The 24,634-nt window shown below is 45.9% G+C and overlaps 1 protein-coding gene and 1 long non-coding RNA gene across 3 annotated transcripts in view; both read right to left on the bottom strand.

Moving 5' to 3' along the window:
• Positions 1–52: 52 nt before the first annotated feature.
• The window catches only part of HMGXB3 (HMG-box containing 3), a 58,011-nt gene continuing 33,429 nt past the window's right edge, over positions 53–24,634 (bottom strand). The window contains exons 7-20 of one of the 2 annotated variants that reach the window (XM_040972636.1): positions 22,752–23,167; positions 20,399–20,562; positions 20,186–20,286; positions 16,795–16,893; positions 15,332–15,481; positions 10,859–11,160; positions 10,275–10,402; positions 6,720–6,851; positions 5,709–5,893; positions 4,401–4,620; positions 3,567–3,700; positions 2,721–2,837; positions 1,594–1,803; positions 53–1,195 (exon numbers count right to left, since the gene is read on the bottom strand). In XM_040972636.1, coding sequence (XP_040828570.1) covers positions 731–1,195; positions 1,594–1,803; positions 2,721–2,837; positions 3,567–3,700; positions 4,401–4,620; positions 5,709–5,893; positions 6,720–6,851; positions 10,275–10,402; positions 10,859–11,160; positions 15,332–15,481; positions 16,795–16,893; positions 20,186–20,286; positions 20,399–20,562; positions 22,752–23,167 — 2,823 coding nt within the window. In that variant the 3' untranslated portion in view covers positions 53–730. The remainder of the gene's footprint in view (positions 1,196–1,593; positions 1,804–2,720; positions 2,838–3,566; positions 3,701–4,400; positions 4,621–5,708; positions 5,894–6,719; positions 6,852–10,274; positions 10,403–10,858; positions 11,161–15,331; positions 15,482–16,794; positions 16,894–20,185; positions 20,287–20,398; positions 20,563–22,751; positions 23,168–24,634) is intronic. The other variant, XM_040972628.1, reaches the window with a different exon arrangement.
• On the bottom strand, positions 8,746–10,256 carry LOC121151331. The gene is made up of 2 exons (XR_005883154.1): positions 9,822–10,256; positions 8,746–9,462 (listed from the first exon to the last, which is right to left on the bottom strand). It is a non-coding gene; the product is annotated as an uncharacterized LOC121151331 (long non-coding RNA).

A 24,634-nucleotide genomic window follows, 5' to 3' on the forward strand; every position in this document is an offset into this window, starting at 1 on the left:
AGGGACAAGGTAAGGAACAGGACACCAGAATTAACACTTGACTGCAACCTGATAATTTAATAAAGTTTATTCTTGTCAGGGAAGAGAGGGAGAAAAATGCCACTGCCTCCACTTCCCTCAATAAATTAAGTAACACTCAGCCAATTCCAGGGCATGAGACAGACCTGGGGCCCTCAAGCCAGGCCCGCTGTTTCCTTACGGCCCAGGCTGCTTCCCCTTCATAGAAGGGAGTTTTTCCTACTGCTGGCAGGGTAGACCAGGGCCCTCTGTGAGAGACCTCCCTGCTCAGGTCCCCCCAGTGGGGTTGCAGGAAGAGCAACAAGGAAAGGCACCCCTCCTTCAGGGGTAATCAAGTCTAGAGGGACCAGTGGACCTCTCTAGCCGAAGGCAACAGGCTAAGGCCCTAAAGGTTCTTCCACGGCAGGAAGGAACTACAGGCCTCAGGAAGGCCCCCTGCTACACAAAACATGCCCAAGTGCTCTCAGAGCCAATGAGGGGGTTCTGGGCATTCCCACAGGTGTCCCCCACCCCGAGGGCTAAGAATTAAGGACCCCAGGTCCCCCATGTTAAGAAAATGGAAGCTCTTTGGTCAGTCCCAGCAGTCAAGAGGCCCTACCCAGAGATACTGTGAGACCGTCTGTGCAGGTCCCCTGGACCAATGTACCTTAGGTGAGGGCCTTACTATATATGGCTTGAGCGAGATGGTGCAGTTCCTGTTCCACAGCTGGGCTTACTCTGCTGCTGCCAGCTCTTCTTCCTCACCTTCCTCCTCTGTCTCTGTCTTGATCTGAGCGACCCCAAGGCGGTACAGGGTGTCACGGATGACCACCTCACCAGGTTGGCAGCTCTGCACAATGTCATGGATCTGCCGGTTGACAATCTCGCGGCTGGTGAGGAAGTCCACAAGGCGGTTGTAGAGGTAATAGTGGGTGGCATTGTCAAAGGCAATGGGCCGCTGGCGGACACTGGTGGCTTTGCTGTCTACCATGGAGGCCAGGAGGGCTGTGTAGGGTGCCAACTCAGGGCACAGGGTCATGGAGTGGTGCCCAGCACTGGGGTCTCCAGGACTGGGCTGTGTGCCTGCATGCAGGATGCGTCGGGCAGCAGTCCTGGTGACAGGGTGCTGGACTGAGTGTTCCGCTTCCATCATGTCCACTGTGTAATGCTGGTCCAGGAGTTCCGGGCAGGACACACTCTAGGAGAAACATGGTAAGAGGTATGAGCAAGGTGGAACCTGTGGAGAACTTTGCACGGTCAGCCAGCCTAGCTGCCCCTATTTTCTCAGGTGAGGAGCAGCAAGGGGGAGAGGCCCAGGTAATTACAGTGCTGTCCAGCAGCACCTCCTTTCCAGTATCCATCCTGAGGCTCCTCAGGGGGTGATCCCTTCAGTCTGTTTCCCCTGTAAGAAAAGTGGCAGGCTGGCTAAGCTAGTGCTGTGTACAAGGCAGCCTGAGGCCTTACCTGGGTCTGGGATACCCTGAACACACCACCAGGAGGCTGCTCAGGCCTTTTTCTCTTTTTCTCTGGAACCAGTGTTTGCGGACTGGTCCCAGGGGAAGGGGCTGCCTGCTTGTTAAGTAGGAGGGAACTCACCACCGGTGGCTCCGTGGGACTGGAGAAACAGCCCTGGTTCCTTCCCCACATCTGGCTGGTCAGCTCTGGGTAGGAAAGGTCAGCACACAGGGCCACTGGTGTGGCCATATCAACGATGTAGATGGGAGGCCAGTGGCGTGAGGAGGCCAGGAGATCCACGTGATCACGGGCGCTCTCAGCCCGCACGAGGTACTTGGAGCCACAGATCACCTAGAACAGAGAGCAGACAAGGCCTGAGGGTCAAAGCAGGTCAAACCCACAGCCCCCCTGAGTGCACTTCACTTCCCAGGAAGGGGAGCACAGCCATTCTGCTCCCTCCTCCTTCTTGTTTGTTGGTAGCTTATCCTTGCTTACTTAAGAGGGGACAACAACCTGTTCTTAGCTCAGAACATCCTTGTTAACACCAGCCTAAAAAGGAGACTCCTGGGCCACAAATGTACAAGTCAGGGTCTCAACGTATGTACTTACGCTAGCTGCTCACCAGGCCACAGTGTGTGACTCAGCTGGGAGCCCAGATGCACTACATCAGCACTAACAGGCCCCAGCCCTGTTTCACTTCTAGGTAAGTGGATACCCTGCAGAAGCTTGCCTTCACACCACCTTCCCTCTAAGAGCTTAGTCTAGGACTGGAGAATGCTCTGGGAAGAGGCCTGTGGGCACTATGGTTAGAGGCACTGCTAATAACCCCACTCCCTGTGCAGCTGGCCAGTACTGATGGGACTGGGTCCTACCCCAGAGCATACTCTTCTAGAATATGGTATGATCTGTGCCCCACCCAATCACTGGGGTACATCAGGGCCACTCCTTTCCTTACCTGGCCCAGGGCTCAGCCCCTTCTGCTCCCCACTACTTTCTACCTCTGACCTTCCCTGGAGCTACTGCAACAGGCTGGGGTATCTTAAACCTCTCCCCCTAAAATAGCTCAACTGGGGAGAAATGACATGGTGGTTCTTTGCTCCTTTGGCCCTCGGCAGCTGAAGCAGAGCCCCACACTCCTGCCCTAGGCTAAGGGTGGAGCCTGACCTTAGACTGCCATCCCACATGTTCCCAGGCCTCAATTCTAAGAAGGGGCTGGAGCAAACCGGACAGCTGAACAACAGTCAACTCTGCTCAAGTTCCTCTCTTACCTGATGAGGGCACACCTTGTAGATTTTACCTCCTGTGAACTGAGGGGGTGGCTGTCTAGCTCTTGCTCCATTCTGTACAGATTCATAGAGGGCCAATAAGGAGAAGCAGAGCTGGTCCTGGAGGGGAAAGACAAAATTAAAACCACAGGCAAATGGTAAGGAGTCGGTTCTCAGTGCAAACACTTTTAATAGTTAACACAGGAGCTGCACTATGCCAACCTCTGCTAGGGACTGGAGTGCCTTGGAAAGGCAAAGCCAACAGGGGCTAACATTTGAATCTCATCATGAAGGAAGTGAGATTCATAACAGGACTGGCGTAGTGGGAGAGCCACTACCTGCAGCATTGGCATCCCGTATGGGTGTAGGTTCAAGTACTAGCTGTTCAACTCCAATCCAATTCCCTAAAATTGTGAAAGCAGTGGGAGACCTCAATTAAGTTCCTGGCTTTAGCCTGTGATTGTAACCTTGTGGAAAATGAACCAGTGTATCGAAGAGCTATCTCCTATCCCTCTAACTCTGCCTTTCAATTAAATAAAATCCTTACCCAAAAAATGCCTATACGTCATGCATATATAATCATTTTCTAAGAGCTTGAAAATCAGACAATGGGTAAGGTATTTTGGTTATTTCATAGACGAGGCCAATAAAACTCCAAATACAGACTGATTCCTCCAAGACCCCACAGACAGCTGGAGAGCCCCAAGTTTAGACTAGTCAATAGCAGGCACAGGCCTCATGGTGTGACTGCCAGTTTCCTATGTCTGAGTTCACATTCCTGCCAGAAAGTGGACCCCCCCCCAGCCTGTTCCCAGGGTACCAATATTCATGGCTACCTGGGACACTCACCTTAGAGTCTTCTGCCCCAAAGGGAATATCACATTGCTCCAGCAGGTGCCGCAGCTTGTCCTCGCTGTAGGAACCAATATCTTCCAGCCTGCAGGTGCCCTCTTGGAGCAGCCTCACTAAGGCACTGCCATTGCCTGGCAAGACACAAAGGTGCCAATGGAAGGGCACTGCCACCAGCCACCCTTCTGTGCAAGACAGATCTATGACTTCTCACTCTAGAATGTCTAAGTGGGATATCTAGCAGAAAGCTGTTGCAAAAAAAGAAAAATGCTTTCAATTCAAAGTCTGATGTCTTTCTGAACCAAGATCTCAGATGCTTACCGTAGCCTCAGCAGCAATAGTAGCTCCTATTTTTAGAATGTTGTCTATGCACCGCACTCCTGAACCCCGCTGAGTGGGAGAGCTGGGGTGGATGGAGGCTTAAGGAAACCATTCCTCGGCTCTGGAGCAGCAAGTGTGTGGTGGGGGAACCTTAAGACCTAGTGTTAGGAAGCACTACTTAAGAATCAGTGGATCTACTATGCATTTAGCAGTCAACATAGGAAGGCCTATCTAAAGTTTAAAAAAAAGTTTATTACACATAATGGAGAGAGTGTTTTTATGAAATTTTCTTCTCTTATAGATATCAATATATACATACATGCCCAGAAGTGCACAGCCAGCTGTGTCCATCCTACAGAATGGCTGCTGGATCCTGAAAGCTGCACCCTGACTCTAAGCAATTTTGTCACTGGCTGACAGCATCTTTTCCCAAGAAGCCCTCTTGCTGGGCTACTATCCTAGCCTACTGGCTGAGCCCCTCCATGACCTCTATCAGCCACTAGCAGGCCTTACCAGTTACTGGCTGCACATCCAGGTTTTTGTCTTTTTCAGTGTTGACAACCACAGCTCCTCTCATGAGGGGCGGGAAGAAGGGGGCGATAACAGAGGCATCAAACTTGGTGATGGGGATGCTGGCAGGAAATGCCACCTGCTCTATCACCTCTGTTTCCATTGTGGCCCAGAAGTCTTCCATGTTTACCTCATTGGAGCCCATGAATTCAGGCCAAGTAAACTGAAAGATAAAGATAAAAATACAAAAGCCACACTATTTGAGTCACCATCTCAGACACAAGGGAAAACCAAAACCCCTGGGGCTCAGGACCCAGTCCTGCTTCCACTTTTCTTCCTCCCATACCACAGGAGTCTCCCAGGCTCAGATGGGCCTTGGGTCCCTTCTGCTTCTATATTCACATCATTCACCTTGACACATGCCATCTTTCCTGTGCTGCAAGGAAAGCGGAAATACTACTTGTTTAGTTGTTAGGGATGCCAGACACTTCCTAGTTGTTAAGGCAGAAGTCTGGAATAAAATTACAAAGGCACAGACCAAAGACATGAGCGGAAGTTCTGTACCCAAACCCAGTCCTCAATCTCCTGGCAAGAACAACCAGAATACTACCTAAGAGAATTCCACTCACATTTTTCAAGGCCCTGGAATTTCCTTACCTCCTTCCAAGCCCTCCTGGACCGTGTCCACACATAGCCAACTCCTCTACTCCAGGCAGCATTATCTATTTCAGGCACTCAGCACTGTGGCTGGTCACTTTTCCTTACTGGCCCTCTTTTACGGTCCTTGAAGTGTAACCATAATTTCACTACCTGATTACTGCCTTAGTTTGGGGTTATTTATTATAAATGCAAATACCTGAGCTATATGTCAGTCTCTATGGAGTCCAATTCTAATTTTTCATTTAAAACAATTTTCTGGGCTGATGTTGTGGTGCAGTGGATTAGGCCACTGCCTGCAATATGAGCACCCCTATGAGAGCACTGGTTTGAGCCTTGTCTGCTCCTTTCAAATCCAGCTCTCTGCTAATCTGCTGAGACAGCAGCAGATTATGGACTTGGGCCCCTGCCATTCAAATGGAAGACCTGGATGGAGTTCCAGGATCCCACTTGTCTATCCTGAAAATCCAAAGCTCTCTGTGGCCAGACATAATTGGCAAACCAAGAGCTCAGTCTCAGGAGGTACTGTGAGCAAGGGCATGCCACTTGTCTTGCCTTGGCAAGACTGCCCCGGGGGACAGCAGGCAAGAAGGTAGCTACCAACAACAGACTGCACGTAAGCCTGCCACAGTGGGGTGGCTGACCAGCACTAACCTCCATGCTCTTCAGAGCCAGTACGGTCTCCTCGCTCCTCTGGGCCATTTCCACTGTGGGGGCCACCCCGCAGATGCCACAGATCATGTCATTGTAGTCTCGGACAGTGAGGCACTCAAAAGCCCAATAGCCGTTGCACAGCAGCTCCTGCAGCTGGCCCAGCACCTCTGAGGTCAGGGTCTTCTCTGGAAAAAAAGAAAGCAAGAGCTCAGAGGTCACAAAAAGCAAACTGAAGCCACTAGGAACAGGCTGGCTAGAATAGCAACCTTAGAGGAATGCTTCCCCACTGAAGACAGCTAGAGCCCTAACTCAGCTGGCCTTCGAGCACTCAGCGGGCAGCTTGCTGGGAGGTCTGGTCGGTGCTGGGTGGCTGGGTGGCTGGCTGGCTGGCTGTGTTAGCACCAGCAGGGGATCTGCTGAGTGCTCTGAACATTCTCACTGAATTCTTACATTAATTCTTCATGAACTTTCAGAAAGCATTATTATCTTCAGCTAGCACTTGGAGAATTAGAGCAGAGTAAGTATCTCCAAGTCACAGTGCCACTAAACGGACAGCGCCCAAAGGCAGGTGTGTGCACTAGCACCACCTTCACTCTGCCCTGTCTGTCCTCACAGCATGCAGATGAATACGAGCTTGCAGGGATGGACTAGGGAAGCAAAAACAGCGAAGGCAATAGTATCTTCTGGACAGTCTAAGCACGAACTGTGCAACTGGGAACAGATACCTGCAAATGATGCATTCACAATGAACCTACCTGTACTTAAAGATGTATCCTAAAAGTCTACTGTAAGCCACTTGCTATTAAGTCTGTAGATGCATGGAAAGGCTCGCACCTTTCAAAGTTAGCATGGCAGCTGTGAAGCACTGAAGGAAGAGTGCTTTAACGAGTCAACAATTTTCAAAGTATTAGTCTCCTCCCTCAAATGACTTTTCCAACTGAAGTCAACCATGGAAACTTCCAAGGAAGTTTCGGACCAGTGGTGCAGAAGGATAAGAAGGATAACTGGTACCTGTCTGCTCCTGCACCGACTTCAACACGAGGCTGACGGACACTCTGGGGTCCTCTCCCAGCTTGATTTGGTTTCGGATTGCAAAAAGCAAGTCTAGGCTCACTAGCAGCTTGTTCCCCACATTAAAGAGACCTGCAGAGGCAACAAGGAACTTCAGTGGAACACACAGCAGAGGGACAAAGCAGAACATCAACTCAATGCTCAGCAATAGAGGCACAGGGATTTAAATGAGTTTGTGTTTATAAAAGAGCAAAATGTGTCGTTACAGAAAGCCCTAACACATCCTGACAAAAAGTTGTAATCCCAATGCAGTAAGCTAACATGTAGCACAGCACCTTCTTTCCTCCTCCCAAAACAACATCCCTCCTCTGCCCGCACCAACCAGTTCTGTCCTCAGGACAGGAAGTGTGGCTCCTTCACCTCTCACACACAGACACCAGAAGAAAAGCAGGGAGACCTTTAGCCCAGGTAAGTTCTGGAGCTGTAGCAAAGGGTCATCACCCCATCCCAAAATCAAATAACCAGAGAAAATTAAACATAATTTACCACAAAAGAGGGCAATTTTACACTTGTCCAAAAACCACAAATTTACACAAAAGCAAATTTTGGAATATATGTTCCTTGTAAAGAAGGATAGCGAGGACTAGCTAGTTTCTAAACAGGTGTACAAGAGCTGAGACCACATAGAACAAATTCTGGTTACTCAGAAAATGTGAATGAAAATCTGTGTCCAAAAAGCTATCATACAGAAGCCTAAAAGGTAACTGTTGAGATGACATGTAGACATACGTACATCATTAGTCACTAAGAAAAATTAAAACCTCAACAAGACAACTGTATACTCTTATTGGAATGGCTAAAAACCAGCAGCACCAAAAAAAAAATACAAAGTGAGAACAGGCAAAGCTTACTGGAATTCTCACATGTTGGTAGAAGGAATGCAAAATGGTACAGCCACTGTGGTAAAGGGTTTTGTAATGGTTTTGTAACATTAAAAATTTACATGGGGCTGGCACAGTGGCAACAAGCTAACCCTCCACCTTGTAGCACCAGCATCCTGTATGCGCCAGTCCTAGTTTAGACGGCGCCACTTCCCTACTTATGGCCTGCAGAAGCAGCGAAGTATGACACAGTCCTCAGGCCCCTGCGGCTACATGGGAAATCTACAAGACGCTCTTGGCTTTGGATTGACTCAGCTCCAGTTGCTGTGGCCACTTGGGGAGTGAACCAGAAGATGGAAGATTTCTCTCTCTTCTCTCTGTGCAAATATGCCTCTCAAAGAAAATCTTACAATTTTTAAAAAAAGATTTATTTTTATTGGAAAGTCAGATACACAGAGAGAGAGATCTTCTTTCTGCTGGTTTACTCCCCACATGGCCGCAACGGCCAGAGTTGCACCGATCTGAAGGCAGGAGCCAGGAGCTCACATGGGTGCAGGGTCCCAAAACTTTGGGCCATCCTTTACTGCTCTGCCAGGACACAAGCAGGGAGCTGGATGGGACACGGGGTTGCTGGGTTTAGAACTGGTACTTGTACGGGATCCTGGCATATACAAGGCGAGGATCTTAGCTGCCAAGCTACCACGACAAGCCCAAAAATCTTCTCAAAAAACTACCACTGGAACACATGCTTTTAATAAATAAATAAAAATGGGCCTAACACAACAGCCTAGTGCCTAAAGTCCTCACTTTGCCTGTGCCAGGATCCCATATGAGTGCCAGTTTGTGTCCTGGCAGCCCCACTTCCCATCCAGCTCCCTGCTTGTGGCCTTGGAAAGCAGTGAGGTACGGTCCAAGGCCTTGGGACCTTGCACCTGCTTGGGAGACCCGGAAGAGGCTCCTGGCTTCAGATTGGCTGAGCTCCAGCCATTGCTGCCACTTGAGCGAACTTGCAGATGGAAGATCTTCCTCTGTCTCTTCTCTTTTCTATATATCTGACTTTCCAACAAAATAAATAAGTCTTTAAATAAATAAATAAGATATACTTGCCATATGACTCAGCAATGTAACTCGTAAGTATGCATTTACAAGAGAAAGGCAAACCTAGATTCACATAGATGTCCGTATATGAATGTTTGTACCAGCTCTATTATATTTGCCAAGATCTAGTAGCAGTGCAAAAAAGCATTTACTCATCTATTAATGGGTGATATATACACGGGTACACTCACATAGTGAGAAACTACTCAGCAATAACAAGGAACAAATCAATGACAAATAGAAAACATGGATGAATCACTAAGGATTTTGCTTCCTGGAAGATGCAGAGTCAAAAGGCTACATACTATTACTGTATCTGCAAGCCATTCTAGAGATAAGAACATCGCAGGCTTGAAGGAATCAAAGAGTTGTCCAAGGTTGGGGCAGGTTTGTCAGGAAAGCATGATACAAGAGAATGTGTTATGGTGACTGAACTGTTCTGTAAGCGTGACTGAGTTACACAGTTTAGTGCAACTGTCAGGGCTCTCCAAACTGTGTAACAAAGTAAACCTTACTGTAACTAAGTGTAAAAATATATTTAATGAGACACTTGAGGACTAGTTCAAACATAATGGCTGCAGGGAAATACGCAATCTTATTTGCTGTTAACAAGAGCATAAAGTAACAGTACAAACTCAAACTGGCAATTTAAGGCTTACTGAAAACACGGATTCAGAGTAAAGCACTACTAAGAGATGGAAAGCAAACAGAAAACATTTTTTATCTTCAGCACTCAGTCCTACATCTAAAATCTTGGATTAAAACTCTTGCAATACGGGCCCGGCGCGGTGGCGCAAGTGGTTAAAGGTCCTCGCCTTGCACGCCCGGGATCCCATATGGGCGCTGGTTCTAATCCCGGCAGCCCCGCTTCCCTGCCAGCTCCCTGCCTGTGGCCCGGGAAAGCAGTTGAGGACGGCCCAAAGCTTTGGGAACCTGCACCCGCGTGGGAGACCCGGAAGAGGCTCCTGGCTTCGGATCGGCATAGTATCGGCCCGTTACGCTCACTTGGGGAGTGAATCATCGGACGGAAGATCTTCCTCTCTGTCTCTCCTCTCTGTATATCCGCCTTTCCAATGAAAAAAAAAAAAAAAAAAAAAAAAAAAAAAAAAAAAAAAAAAAAAACCTCTTGCAATAGTTAGTATACAGTGTTTGAGAAAATGCTCTATGTTGATGAATGCTGTGGTATAAAGGGTAAAAAGCAGAAGTCACATTTTTCAGCCTCAGCAGTTGTCCAGAAAAAAATAAAGATTTCATTATCTGTAGGACTGTTCATAATAAACACACATCCCTTTAAAAATGGTCAGGTAGGAGCAAGCATTGAGCCTGGCAGTTCACACACTTGCATCCCACGTCACGGTGCTGGAGTTCGGCAGAAGCGCCACCATCTTCCAACTGTGGTTTCAAGATCCTGGATAAGGATAGCCATCTCCTCTGGAGGCTGAGACACTCAGACAGAGGAGCCCCTCTTCCTCTGCAGCCCCAGAGAGGTCTAGTGCTCAAAGCACTACCGAGCACGGAGGTAGTTCCCAAGTCTGCTCACTGTGGTGCTCTGAGGCAAGAGAAGGTGGGCACCCACCTGTGTAGATGTCCATGAAGCTGTGCAGGGCCAGACAGTGGGGGTTCAGACACATCTTCACCTGGGCAGTCACCATCTGCAGCCGATTGGCTGTCAGCAGCCAGCACTCCTGGGGTCCTGCCACAGAGCTAAAACCAAAGCCATCACCAACAAAAAGAGACTCAACCTCTATATCCAGTTCCAGGATCCAGCAATCAATGACAGAACTCTCATGACTTTTAACACAAGCAAAAGGTGCTGGATTTGGATTCTATGATTTTTTTAGGTGTGAGTTTCCACTTTGTTTGAATGCAGTCCACAGTAATGTCCCTATGACAACCACAACTCTCATTTTATTATGTTAAGTTAGCCAACAACTCTCAAACCCAAACAGTATGCTGCTGGACAGTCTAAATGCACACTGAATCCTAAACTCACGCTAATTTTCAGCAGGAATGATACCATTACTGTATTTCTAGCAACTATAAAGGTAAAACAAGAGGTCTAGAGAGCGCGAAGAATCACTTCACAGCTCACAGTCCCAACACTGACTGACACGAGCCAAGCGGGATGCGGCAGCCAGTGGCAAAGAAAAGGGTGCTTACTTCTGTCCCCCTTTGAATAACGGGCTGCCACAGAGAAGGCACTGTGTGGATGGAGACTCATAATAATTCGACCAAGAGGTTTGCTCGATGGTGACTGTCTCCTCACTCACGTTGGACAGGATAAGTCGAGAGTTATTGAGTTCATGAATCAAGGCAAAGACCTCAGCCAGCTCTGACTCATTCTCAGGGATCTGCAGAACTTTGCGCAGCAGCTGCAGTGTGGACTGGCGCTGGATCTCCCTCTGGGCTGCACTCAGGGGCTCCGTGGCACTCAGCCCATCTGGGAGTGGTGTGCTCGCTTCCTGGAAAGAGAAAGGATCAATTAAACACACAGCACAAAGTGCCAGCTTCAGGCTAAACTCATGAAAACCTGGGGTCCTGATCAGCAATGACTAAAGGCTGATGCACCGTTAGGTTCAGTTTCTCTAAAATACCCCCCCACACACATTTATCAGATTTTATTCACCATGGGTGTGTATGAAGGATAACACAGCTTGCCTTTAGCTCTGGATATGACAGTTGACAGCTGTACACAAGGACCCATGGCAATTCAATCATGAAATGGCAGATAAAAATACTAGTATTCTCCTGTCCCTTGAGCTGTTGTACACACTAAATGAGATACTGCAAGTACTTGGCATAGTGTCTGCAATGCAACAGACTACAAATGCTAGTTTTGATAAATAAACAAGTATTTGTACCACTTAAAGTACTTGTCTTTAGGGGCTAGCATTGTGAATAGCATGTTAAGCCACCAATTGAGGTTAGGCAAGTTAAGCAATGCTGCCATCCCGGAGGAGCATCACTCCAAATTTAGCTACTCTGCTCCCAATCCAGCTCGCTGCTCACAACCCTGGGAAAGCAAAGGAAGGTGGTCCAAGTGCTTTTTGCCTCTGCCACCCCAGGGGAGATCCAAATGGAGGTTCCTCACTCCTGGCCTAGCCACAGTCACTGTAACCATTTGCAGAGTGAACCAGCAAGATGCAAGATCTCTCCTTCTGCTTCTCTCCACCATCCCTGTAATTCTGCCTTTAAAAAATAAAAATTTAAATTATATTTGTTTATAATTATATATATGTATATACATATACAAAGAAACAGTATCTGTTTTTAATTCTTTATGGCTTCCAGATTCAAAGGATTTATACACCAAGGGATTAGAGATGAAGAACAAGGTTCTGAAATATTAAAAATGCCTCTGCAACAGAAACTCCTTCCTCATCCTCGTGCCAACACAGCATGGATCCTTGCTCCTTGGTGTGCCTGGCCTGGGTGCAGTGCTGCACTACAGGTCATCATCAAAATCACTGTCCCACTTTCCAGCATGGTTACGGACCTGGGCAATAAGAGATGTAAATTCAGAATTGCTGGACATTTTATGTGCTGCCTTGCAGAAGTGAAATGAAGCCTTGCCCACAGCAGGCACTCAGTAGGTGTTAGCTACAAAAATGTACGAACAAAGGCTGCCAAAGAGTCACTTGGCAGCCACAGTATGTGTTCCCAGTCATGATTATATGGAGCCAGAGGCTACTGAGACCATGTGAGCCCTGTGTACTGGGACACTTGGAAAGTCCTGAGTGGTTTCCCCCATCGTCTCCCCCCTTCCCACAATAAGGATCTTGCCTTTCAATAGAGTGAAGCTCCTAGCTCAAACAGCCAGCTAACATTCAAATCTTTTTTTTTTTTTTTTAATTTGAAAGATAGAGTTAGCAAAAAGGAAAGAAGAGCTAGAGAGATCTTCCACCTGCTGGTTCACTGCCCAAATGGACACAATGGCTGGAGTTGAGCTGATCTGAAGCCATGGAAGCTTCCTCCAAGTCTCCCACATGTGTGCAGGGACACAAGGACTTAAGTCCTAACTCTGCTTCTTTCCCAGGCCATAAGCATGAAATTGGATTGGAAGTAGAGCATCCAAGACTCAAAGTGGTACCCACATAGGATGCTGGCACCACACCTGGAACGTCAGCCTCTTACTATGTCACAGTGGTGACCCCTCAAATCATTTTCTTTAGTAGTGCCTGCCTCACTCACACTCCCTCCTCCAACCAAACGGAACACTCTTCTTCATCCATGTTCAACATGGATTAAGACACACTTCCCTTTGCCACTGGAAGCCCACCAGGGCTCCATCCAGGGCCCTGTACTGTTCCATGTATCAACCCTTCTCCCAAAGCAGACCCCTCACACCTCTCTTCATACCCTCAGTCCAGTCACTCCATCTGCTACCTCAAGGTACTATCACTTTCCCTTAAAACAAACAACCCTAACTCATGGGAAGAATATATGAAGAGCTCTGAAAATATGAAGAGCTCTGAAAATTAAAAAAAAAAAAAAAAAAAAAAAAAAAAAAAAGAGCCCCACAGAGCTAAGGGGAATATTTTACTGGTCAAGTAACTTGGACCATCTTTAAGGCAGATCAGCCAAGACTGCTTCAAGTAAAAGCTTTGCAAGAAACCTGAGAGACAGAAACAGTGACCTAATCTAAAACATCTTGGGGTTAAAAGAATCAATTAGGATCAGAGCTACAAGGATATAACTCTTCATGCTTCCTTCTCCTAAATCCAATGTTGCCACTGTCCTCAGTAAATGAAGTCAAGTCCCCTAAATTCCACATATCAGAATTTTAATCTCAAAAATCATGGACTTGAGAAGTAGAACCTATAGGAGCTGATTAATATATTATATTGTAAGAATGACTGTTATAAAAGTGAGATCACAGGGCCAGTGCAGTGATGTAGCTAGCTAATCTGCCTGCATCCCATATGAGCACTGGTTCACACCCAGTTGCTCCACTTCCCATCCAGCTCCCTCCTGATGAGGAAAGAAGTAGAGGATAGCCCAAGGCCTTGAGACCCTGCACTACATGGGAGACCAGGAAGAAGCTCCTGGCTGCTGTCATAGGCCCAGCCAACTTCAGACATTGTGACCACTTGGGGAATTAACCAGGAGATGGAAGATTCCTCTCTGTAACACTGCTTTCAAATAAAAGTAAAATAAATATTTAAAAAAAGAAAAAAAAGTGAGCTCTCTGGCAAGCTTGCTCCATCTCTACATGTGATGTCCCGTGTCATGTTATAATGCAGACAGAGGGCTCTTTATCAGATGCTGAGCAGATGTAGGCAACCACCTCTTGGGGTACCCAGAATTTTAAACTAATTATGGGCTAATGGTGTCAAACAGTGGGTTAAACTGTTTACTTGTGATGCCAGCATTTCATACGGGTTAATGGTTCAAGTCCTGGGAGCTCCACTTCCAATCCACTTCTCTGCTAATGTGGCTGTAAAGGAGTCAAAGATGGTCCAAGCGCTTGGGGCCCTACCAGCTACCTACATGGGAGATCTGGATGGAGTTCTGGGTTCCTGGCTTCGGCCTGACCCAGTCCTGGCCATTATCAGTGGCTAGAATATACAGCTTTTCCCCTCCTTCCTTACGATAACTCTGCCTTTTTTTCCCCCCAAAATTTTTTTTTGAAAGATTCATTTATGTTTATTGGAAAGGCATCGCTTCTCGGCCTTGTGGCTAAGATCAAGTGTGGAAAGGCAGATTTTTTTTTTTTAAGATTTATTTTTATTGCAATGTCAGATATAGAGAGGAGGAGCATCAGAGAGGAAGATCTTCTGTCCGATGATTCACTCCCCAAGTGACCACAACAGCGGGTGTTGCGCTAATCTAAAGCCAGGAACTTCCTCTGGGTATCCCACACGGGTGCAGGGTCCCAAGACTGGGTTGTCCTAGATTGTTTTCCCAGGCCACAAGTGGGGAGCTGGATGGGAAGTGGAGCTGCTGGGATTAGAACCAGTGCCCATGTGGGATCCCGGCACATTCAAGGCAAGGACTTTAGCCACTAGGCCACTGCACCAGGCCCTGGAAAGGCAGATTTTTACAGAGAAGCAGAGAAAGAGGAGGAAGATCTTCCATCTCCTAGTTCATTTCCCAAATGGTCACAATGGCTGGGGCTGAACCAATCCTTAGCCAGAAGCCAGGAGAGTCTTGGGTCTCCCACATGTGCACATGTTCCCAAGGCTTTGGACTGTCCTCTACTGCTTACCCAGGCTACAACCAGGGAGCTGCATGGGAATTGGAACAGCCAGGACATAAACTGGTGCTCATATGGGATGCCAGAACTTGCAGGCAAAGGATAAGCCAACTATGCCTTTCCAATAAAACTTTATTTATTTATTTATTTTTTCCAATAAAATTTTAAAACAAAACAAAAAAACCTCAAATTTCTACAAATTATCTGTTCTCAAGTATTCTGTCAAAGCAACTAAAATAGACTGCGACACTGATCAAGTCCTTCCTCTGGGCAAGGAGGACAAGGAGGCCCAAAGCAGGAAGACACTTGCTTGCATTCGAGACCTATCATTTAGTTCCAGTTCTGCAGATGTATTAGAAAATCCTTTAATTTTTACTAAAGTTGTTTCACTAAGCGCCCAACCTAAGCCAGAGGATATGTTTGGGGATGGGACTCACGATAGCCTTGGTGGTTTTCTCAGTTCGGTCTTTGGCAAGGTTAAAACCACAGTTGGGACAGATCCGAGGTTTGTGCCTGTTGGTGTAGACATAGCTACAAGAGGGATTCTTGCACTTTCCCCGGCCTCTTGAAGTAGCCAGGCCCAAATCCTGAAAGAGTAAGACCAGCAGTCAATTTCCAAAAGTGAAGTTAAATTTGGGTAGAGCCCACAACCAGGAAGACCAGCTGTCAATCACAGTGGCAACGACAACCCTGAGGGAACCCAACTTCTAAAACAAGACCCCCTTCCCTCAGGCAATCCCTCTCATTTTAACACAAGCCATATCAACTCTGCCAAGTCCAGTCCTTTTTCATCTATGAGACAAGTGAGTTGAATCTCAAGGCTCATATTATAAAGACAAACTGTGGCATTTGGACTCTCTAAACTGAAGAGTTCTAGCACCTAGACTCATATATTAAATCAGCCAAAGAGAAGCTCCTGCGAACTTCTCACCAGATTCTAAATCTTGTGGCCATATGCAGCCAAATTGGAGGGGAGTGAGAGTACGAAGCCTATAATTAGGTCATCAGGAAAAGAAGCCTGAGAAGAGCTCTATGACAAGGAACACCTCATTTCCTTAGGCATCAGAATAGACATTAACCCATCACACAGTGCTGTTCCACTCATGATGAATTCCCACTGTAGTGCCCAGCACAGAACAAATGTTTTAACAGTTGTTCAGTGAATGAACAATCTTTTCTGAACCCATCTACTGTCCTCAGGTAGGACTTTTAGAAACAACTGCTCTCTCAACAATCTGTCCATCATACTTATGTCAGTCAAGGAAATTTCCCAAAACTACCTGACTAGTTGACCTTATAGGAAGGTTAACGGAAGCCTCAAAGACACACAAAGCAATGCACCATCTTAAGAGGCGGTAAAACTGAGGACCAGAAAAGCAACAGGCTTTCCCTAAGTCCAGAGAATTCTGACAGGTCAGGTCTCCCAACTGCCTGGCATTTATTCCAGTGTCCCGTGATGCTCCCTGTGTTAGATCAAGCCCAGGTCAACACATTTCTTTATTGGGATATTAATGTGTGTTGATGTGAAGACAGGAGATGGGAGGAAAACTGAGTATTCCTAAGACAAAATAAGTTCCCTCTCCAAAACTCACTGATGGGATATACTTTCTAGGCTAAAGGGTTTAAAGACCACAGAATGCTAAATCTGGCTGAGATTCTCATCACTGTCTACTCTGAAAATTATTCTGATTTCAACTGACCTACAGGTATCCACTGGGTGAAGAAAATAAACCACCTCACAGATTCTCGCTGCAGCCATTAGTCCTGGCAGTGGTATGACATCCAGTACTCATAACCTATTTCCAGTCCTGCTCTCAACTCTAGCTGCCACTACCCTCTGTCCCAACCCCAACAAAGGTAACCGTGCCCATGTCAACCCCGCATCAGGAGGCACACTTACCAGAGTAACAGTGCAGCTATACTTGTATGGAGGAAATATCTCAGGCTTGACCTCCACTACTTTCACCTGAGAGGTTCTGTTGGCTGGACCACTTGATAGCTGTAAATCAGAGCACGTTTTAGTGTTCCTAAGGTCCTACATACTGACACCATTTGAGGAAGCAGTCTTGCAGGGGGATTTGTAGAGCAGTGCTCCAAGTCACTCCCGTGACCCGCAGACTGGTGGTCACCGGCCCACTGAAGGCACAGCAACACACAGTCCAGGTCTACTACTCTCTCCTGCTCAGCCTCTAACACCATAAAATCACAGTCACATCTATGATCAGATGTATGCTAAACACTCAAAAATAGGGCTGAACCACACTGGTGCAAAAACTCTGGATGATTTTTCACTAAAATGTCACAAACAGGAAGATCATGGCTCTCTCCCTCCCCACCATCTATAATATCAAAAGTTTTCAAAGGAACACAATTACTTACATAATTTAAAAACAAAAGATAAAACATTCTAAATTAAAATTACATCATAAAAAATGTACTTAATTTTTAAAACAGAAGATTTCAGTTATCTGTTAACTCATTTCAAACTAGGGGCAGGTGCCATGGTGTACCAAGTTAAGCATCCACCTGCAGTGCTGGCCTCCCATATGGGCACTGGGTTCAAGTCCTGGTTGCTTCATTTCCAATCCAGTTCCCTGTCAATGTGCCTGGAAAAGCAGTGGAAGATGACACCCATGTGGGAGACCTACATGAAGCTCTTGGCTTCAGACTGGCCCATCTTGATCACTGCAGCCATCTGGGGAGTGAACCAGCAAATTAAAGCTATCTCTCTTCTCTCTTCGTATATATTTTGAATAAAAATAAATCTAAAAAAAAAAAAAAAAAAAGAAACTACCAAAAAGTGTAATTTTGAATACACCTCAGCATCTACCCATCAAAAAGCAGCTACTTTTTACAGAGATGGCTGGGAGTTTGACCAAGTGTAAATAAACATAAAAGGAGTGTAAGGATTAGAAATCTACAAGGCTATTGGGTTTGACTAGATACCTTCCTTTTACCCTACAAGCCCTCACATGCACTCAGAGCCAACACCATAGCAAACAGAACCCTCAAAGAGAAAGCCCACCGATATGCCCGTTATATCCAATTCAGAGATGTCAAGAAAACAAAGTGACCTGGCAAAAACACAGAGCAACAGAGATGGCGTATCAGTTTTCCTATTCCAGCTGGGTCTGTATGGAGTTTCCAACTCTCTTTAGGCCACAATCCACTGAGGAGTCTTGACACTAACATAAGGTATTGAAACCAGCATTTTGCAAACACTAATCAGAAATACCAAAGACATAGCTTAACGTGAATACAAATTTACTGGCATATGATATAAAAATGCATGTGTTACTAGCCAGCAAATGCTGAACTGGGGAATTCTAGAAGCTATTCTAGTTACATATGGAAAATCTAATAGAAGAGCCTGAACACACTTTGACACTTGGAAAACAACAATTATTCATCTGACATAGGCAACTTTCCTGCAAAATACAAGATAAACAGATATGTAGGTAAGCTTGTATATACAGATATTTATCTAGAGGATCTGTTCAATGGAAGCAAGTATACCATGAAATAAAGATACACTGCAGTGTGCATCTCAACTTCTGAATAAAAGATGGACTCCCAATGAAACTTAAATATATACGGACATTAGAATGCCGGACTTTATATCATTCTCTATTCCTACAATGTCAGGATGCACTTAAATAGCAGAATGATGGACTTGTGACTTGTTGAGGGACTAAACTATTGTTATAATGTAGGGGAAACGAGGGTAGGGGTAGGGCTGAAGGGAAATTCCTGAGCCGAAGGAACTGTATCATGAATAATAAAAATTAAAAAAAAAAAAAAAGGACAGAGTGGGGGAAAAAGATTGTAAACACACAAATCTTTAGTATTTTTGTTGTACATTTCATCTTTTATACATTTCTTTTTATCCCATATAAATTGATTTTTGTCAAAAACGAATATACTTTTAAAATATACATGTTATCAAATTAAAACACATTCATTAAAGAGAATGGAAAATACAGGCCACAAACCAGTACATGGAAGAAAATTCCTCCTGAAAGGACACACACGGATTGTCAAGAGAGATCAGTTCTAGGCAACAAGATCACCATGGATGGATTTCCCTTTCCTTTACCTGGATTTTCTATAACAACTATGCATTTCTAAAAAAAAGAAGTCAGATACACAGAGAGGAGGAAAGACAGAAAGATCTTCTATCTGCTGCTTCACTCCTCAAGCAGCTGCAACAGCCGGAGCTGAGCCAATCCAAAACTAGGAGCCAGAAGCTTCTTCCAGGTCTCCCATACGGATGCAGGATCCCAAGGCTTCGGGCCATCTTTGACTGCTTTCCCAGGCCATAGGCAGAGAGCTGGAAGGGAAGCGCAGCACCTGGGATACGAACTGGCATCCAAGTGGAATCCCGGCACATTCAAGGCAAGGACTTTAGCCAACAGACTACCGTGCCAGGTCCTTATGCATTTGTTCCTTAAAAGAAGCTAGAGACATAACAAGGAAATGCAGCATGTGATCCAAAAACAGAACAAAAATTGGAAAATGCTGGCTTAAGAACATAACTGGGGAGCTGGCTTGATAGCTCAACTGGCTAAACCCCCCGTTGCAAATGCCGGGATTCCATACAAGCGCAGGTTTGTGTCCCAGCTGCTCTACTTCCCATCCAGCTCCCTGCTTATGGCCTGGGAAAGCAGCACAGGATGGTCCAAAGCTTTGGGACCCTGCACCCACATAAAGACCTGGAAAAGCTCATGGTTCTTAGTTTCACAGTGGCTTATTTTGGGTTGTTATGACCAGTAGATGGAAGATCTTTCTCTGTGTAAATCTGCTTTTCCAATAAAAATAAAGTCTTTAGAAAAAAAAAAAAAAGAACTGGGCAAAAGTGACAAAACTGGGATGTAAATGGGAAATTCAAACATTGTTGTCAGTTTCAATAAAACATACCCTTAAGATATCAAAAAAAAAAAAAAAAAAAGCAGAAAATAAAAGCCAGGTGATTTACTCCGTGTACTTTATACACACATGGTGTGGGGCTTAAGTGCAAATGATTCAGCACAATAGGGTGGTGTGCTAAGCAGACATGACTGGGAAAAAGAGCTGACCACACTATTTAGAGTGGTGCAAATTGTTCTGACAAACTACACATTTTAAAAGAAAAGATTATCTATCTATGCATCCATTTTATTACAAAATACATAAAATCATTTACGCTAACTCCCAACTATCTATCAGTGTAAAAACTGGGGTCTGTGGCTTTGATACTTGAAACAGAAGCAAGTAAGCCTCTATATTGCTTCTCTTGGGGGAAGGGGTCTTACCTTCCCCTCACCGGTGCCAGGTGGCTGCTGCTGGATGGGCTGGCCCAGCTGCTTCAGTGTGCTTGGCTTCAGGCCGCACGTCCTCACAGAGGAGGTCTTATCTGAGAACACCACAAGCCCAACAGGTGACAGATGTGCATCCCGAGTCTCCCACCTCACTCCCATCCCCTTCCCATCAGACAACCCCTTCTGTCAGGTTAGTCCAGCTCTTACCACTCAGGGGAAAGGCATGCCTGGTCCGGGCCAGTCCCATGCTGCTGCCTCGCCCCACATTAGCTGGGGCTGGCAGAATCGCTCTCATGGGTCTTGCTGCAGCCAGCAGCGAGGGCTTGCCCCGTACTCTGCCTTTAAGCTCCGAAGTTCTGGGCAGGTCAACCCTGAAAAATCAAGAAGGGAAAGCTCCTGGCAATTTTGGACTGGGAGATGAAAACCAAAGCACAACCTGCAACTAGCACTCTATCAGAGGACAGTATAATCATTAAACTATCAGGTTTTAGAGTTCAAGCCAACCACTGCAGAAATGTGTACGGCCTTCCTCTAACAATTTCCAATACATAAAAAGTGACAAGAACCATTACACTTTATGGGGTCAACATAAAGAAGGTAAGTAGAAAACAGCACCTACAGTGTATATAACACCGACAGTTACTATAGTTAGAACTCAACTGATACAACTGCAGCAAGTGTATTAGCCCCAAACAGGAAGGCAGCCTAAAGTTCCTGGAGAAGAGTGTTCATTATTTTTAAATGGTGAGCATAGCAACCAGTTTGTGGAACAGTGGGTAAAGCCTGTGACACGGGATCCCACATGGGTGCCTGTTCATGTCCAAGCTGCTCTACCTCAGATCAGCTCTAGGCTAATGGCCCGGGAAAGCAATGGAAGATGGCTTAAGCGTTGGGGTCCCTGCCACCCACAAGGCAGACCTGGATGACGTTCCAGGCTCCTGGCTTTGGCCTATTTCAGCCCTGGTCATTGTGGCTATCTGAAGAGTGAATGAGCAGATGGAAGCTCTCTTTCAAATGTATCAGTTTTTTTAAAAAAGATTTATTTATTTTTATTGGAAAGGCGGATATATAAAACGAAGGAGAAACAGAGAGGAATATCTTCCTTCTGACGGCTCACTCCCCAAGCAGCCACAACAGCTGGAGCTGAGCCAATCCGAAGCCAGGAGCCTCTTTTGGGTCTCCCACGCGAGTGCAGGAACCCAAAGCTTTGGGCCATCCTCAACTGCTTTCCCTGGCCACAAGCAGGGAGCTGGATGGGAAGCAGGGCTGCCGGGATTAGAATCAACGACTACATGGGATCCCGGCGTGTACAAGGTGAGGACTTTAACAACTATGCCATCACGTCAGGCCCCAAATAAATCAATCTTAAAAACAACTATCCAACCAACCAGTGAGCACAGCCAGGCCCTGTCTCACACCAGGTGTTGAGGAACATCTGTGGAAATGTCCCAAACAACAGGTCTCAAGCGCTTGGCTTCATTTTTTTTTTTAGGACACAAACCACCTCCAAGGTACAATAATAAAAATAAAATTTATAAACAACTCTAAAACCAGCAAGATTTGTTATACACACATATACATATACACATTTGCTTGTATATCCTTAACAGATGGCTGAAAACATAGAAAGCTGGGAATAATTATTTCTGGGAAATGGACAACTGAAGCACAGGAAAGAAGGGATGACCAGGCCAGGATTTTCTACAAGGCACTGTAGTTGACTTCTGGTTCCAAATTCAATACCTAGAACCAGTAAGTCAGTTTGTAGCCAACAATGCCTTCAACTTGCACAGCAATACTCTGCTAATTGCGTGGGGAGCCTGACAGGAATCGATGTGCTAGGACCAGCATTGTGACATAAAGGGTTACGCCATCTGTAATGGTAGCACCCCACACAGGTGCCCATGGCTTGAGTCCTTGCTGCTCTGCTTCCCATCTAGTTCCCTGATAATGCACCTGAGGAAAGCAGTGGAGGGTGGCCCAAGTCCTTAGGCTCTTGCACCCACACGGCAGAACTGGAAGAAGCTCCTGGCTCCAGCCTGGCCCAACCCCAGCCGCTGAGGCAATCTGCAAAGTGAACTAGTCGTTAGAAGATCTCTCTCTAACTCTGTCATTATACATACATATCTACACATATGAACGATATTTTGTGTGTGTGGGGGTGTATATATATGTAAATAATGGTCAAAATATCCATCCGTTTGGGTGACTAGAGTTCCTGGTACCTGACTTCAGCCTGGTCCAGGCCTAGCTATTTTGACTGTTAGTGTGGTGGTGGGGGCAGGATGGACAGCAGAGGGGTGATCTCTTTCACTGCCCCTCCCTCTTTCTGTTGCTCTTCCAAGTAAGTAAATCTTAAAGAGCTGAGTTGTGTAAGGACAGCAGGTATGCGGACAGCAGAGTGGAAGGGGAAAGGTATTTATTGGCACATTTCTAGGAATCACTTACTGGGCTCTGCTGCCTCTGTCAGAAACTCTAAGGCTACAGGCTAAAACAACAAACAGGGCTTTTCCACAGCTCCGTCTCAAAAGCAGTCCTACAACACATAACACACACTTACCCTGTTGGTTTTTTAGGAACAGGCAATGGAGTGGAGGTGTTGGTACCCTCTGCCAGTACTGGTATGTCTGGTCCAAGACCGTCGCTGTCAGAAGTAGCAACAGTGACCTCAGGCTGCACACTACTCTGAACCACTGGCGTCTTAGTGACTGGTGTGCCACGCTGCTCAGGTGCTTCCTTGACCAGGACATGGGTATCAGAGATGATGACCTCCTCCCACTCATTCTCCTCACTCACTTTCGGAGGAGCTGCACTGAGGAGCTGGCTTACAGCTTCCGAATTCTCTGAAGTCAGTTTGGAGGCATTTTCCTTAGACGGATTTTGTTCAGTGGTGACAGGCTGTTGATTTCTTTTAACCACAGAGCCTTTGGAGGGGATACCAGAAGTCAATTCCACTTTGACTTTGGCTGGTTTTTCCTAGAAAAAAAAAATAAATAAAATAAGAATACCTTGTATATATCAGGTGTTCTACAGTTGACAACAATATTCACAAATGTGCTCTCATTTGGTCCTCTTCATAATGATGTATGAATAAGAAAGAAAGGAAGAAGCTAATTTAAAGTTCCAGGAATAAAAGTCAAATCAATCAGGGCCAGCCTTCTGCTGTAGTTCAGTAAGGCACTCCTTGTGACACCAATATCCCATCAAGGAAAGCAGGACTCCCACCCAGGTTTCTGCGAATGAGCCCAGCAGGGCAGCAGAGTATGGTACAAGTACTCAGGTACCCACAAACACAAGTGACTAGGATGGAGCTTCTGGCTTTGGCCTGCACCAGACTCAGCCGCTGTGACAATTTGGGAAGTAAAACAATGAATGGAAGATTGTCTCTCTGCCTTTTTAAAATTGGAATTAAAAATAAAAATTAGTATTACTTTTATTGGAAAGTCAGATATACAGAGAGAAGGAGAAACAGGAAAAGTATCTTCCGTTCAGTGATTCACTCCCCAAGCGGCCACAATGGCTAGAACTGAGCCGATCTGAAGCCAGGAGCCAGGAGTTTCTTCTGGGTCTCCCATGCTAGCGCAGGGTCCATGGCTTTGGGCTGTCTTTAACAGCTCTTCCAGGCCACAAGCAGGATACTGGATAGGAAGCTGGGTTGCCAGCACACGAACTGGTGCCCATATGGGATCCTGGCATGTGCAAGGTGAGGATTTTAGCTGTTAGACTACTGCATCGGACCCATATAATAAATCTTAAAAAGAAAAACAGTAAAAGTCTTCTGATGCCAAGCTCTATCTGCTGCAAAGCATTAAGTGTCTCATTTAGCATAAAGTTGTTCTCTTCCTAACACATTTCCTTTTGAAATGGCTCTTCAAATTTTACCAAACAAATGCCAGGATATTTTGGCTTGGATCTTGACTGTTTCAAGTTTGTTTTTCTTGAAAGAAGTCATCAGCAGGCTGCAATGTGTCTGAAAATGCATAGCTGCCTTTGTTGTTTTTTCTTTTTTGCTGGTCCTATTATGACATTCAACTAATCTTAATCTCACATGATCCTCCACTCCCAACATTCGTTCACTTGTTTGCATGTGCGCGCTTTTTAACAATTTACTGGAAAGCTAGAATTACTTCTGGGGGAGAGGAGCAGAGGGCAGTAGGAGAAACAGAAAGATGACTGGTTCCATCTCCTAGTTTAATCCCTCAATGGCCACAGTGACCCAGGCAGGACCAGGCCAAAGCCAGGAGTCTGGAACTTCATTCATGTCTCCCATGCAAGGGCAGGGTCCTACGTACTTGGATGTGTTATTTCAAGCACATTATTAATGTACATGCATGAGTTAACTTTACTCAGTACAAATTTCCTGACATGCATAACACACTGTTCAGAGTCATCTGAAAGAATCTAAGACAAGGGGCCAGCGTGGTTGCCCAGCAGCTAAAGTCC

The sequence above is a fragment of the Ochotona curzoniae genome, unplaced genomic scaffold, assembly GCF_017591425.1.
Source record: "Ochotona curzoniae isolate NIBS_2020 unplaced genomic scaffold, NIBS_Ocur_1.0 contig_1, whole genome shotgun sequence".
NCBI lineage: Eukaryota > Metazoa > Chordata > Mammalia > Lagomorpha > Ochotonidae > Ochotona > Ochotona curzoniae.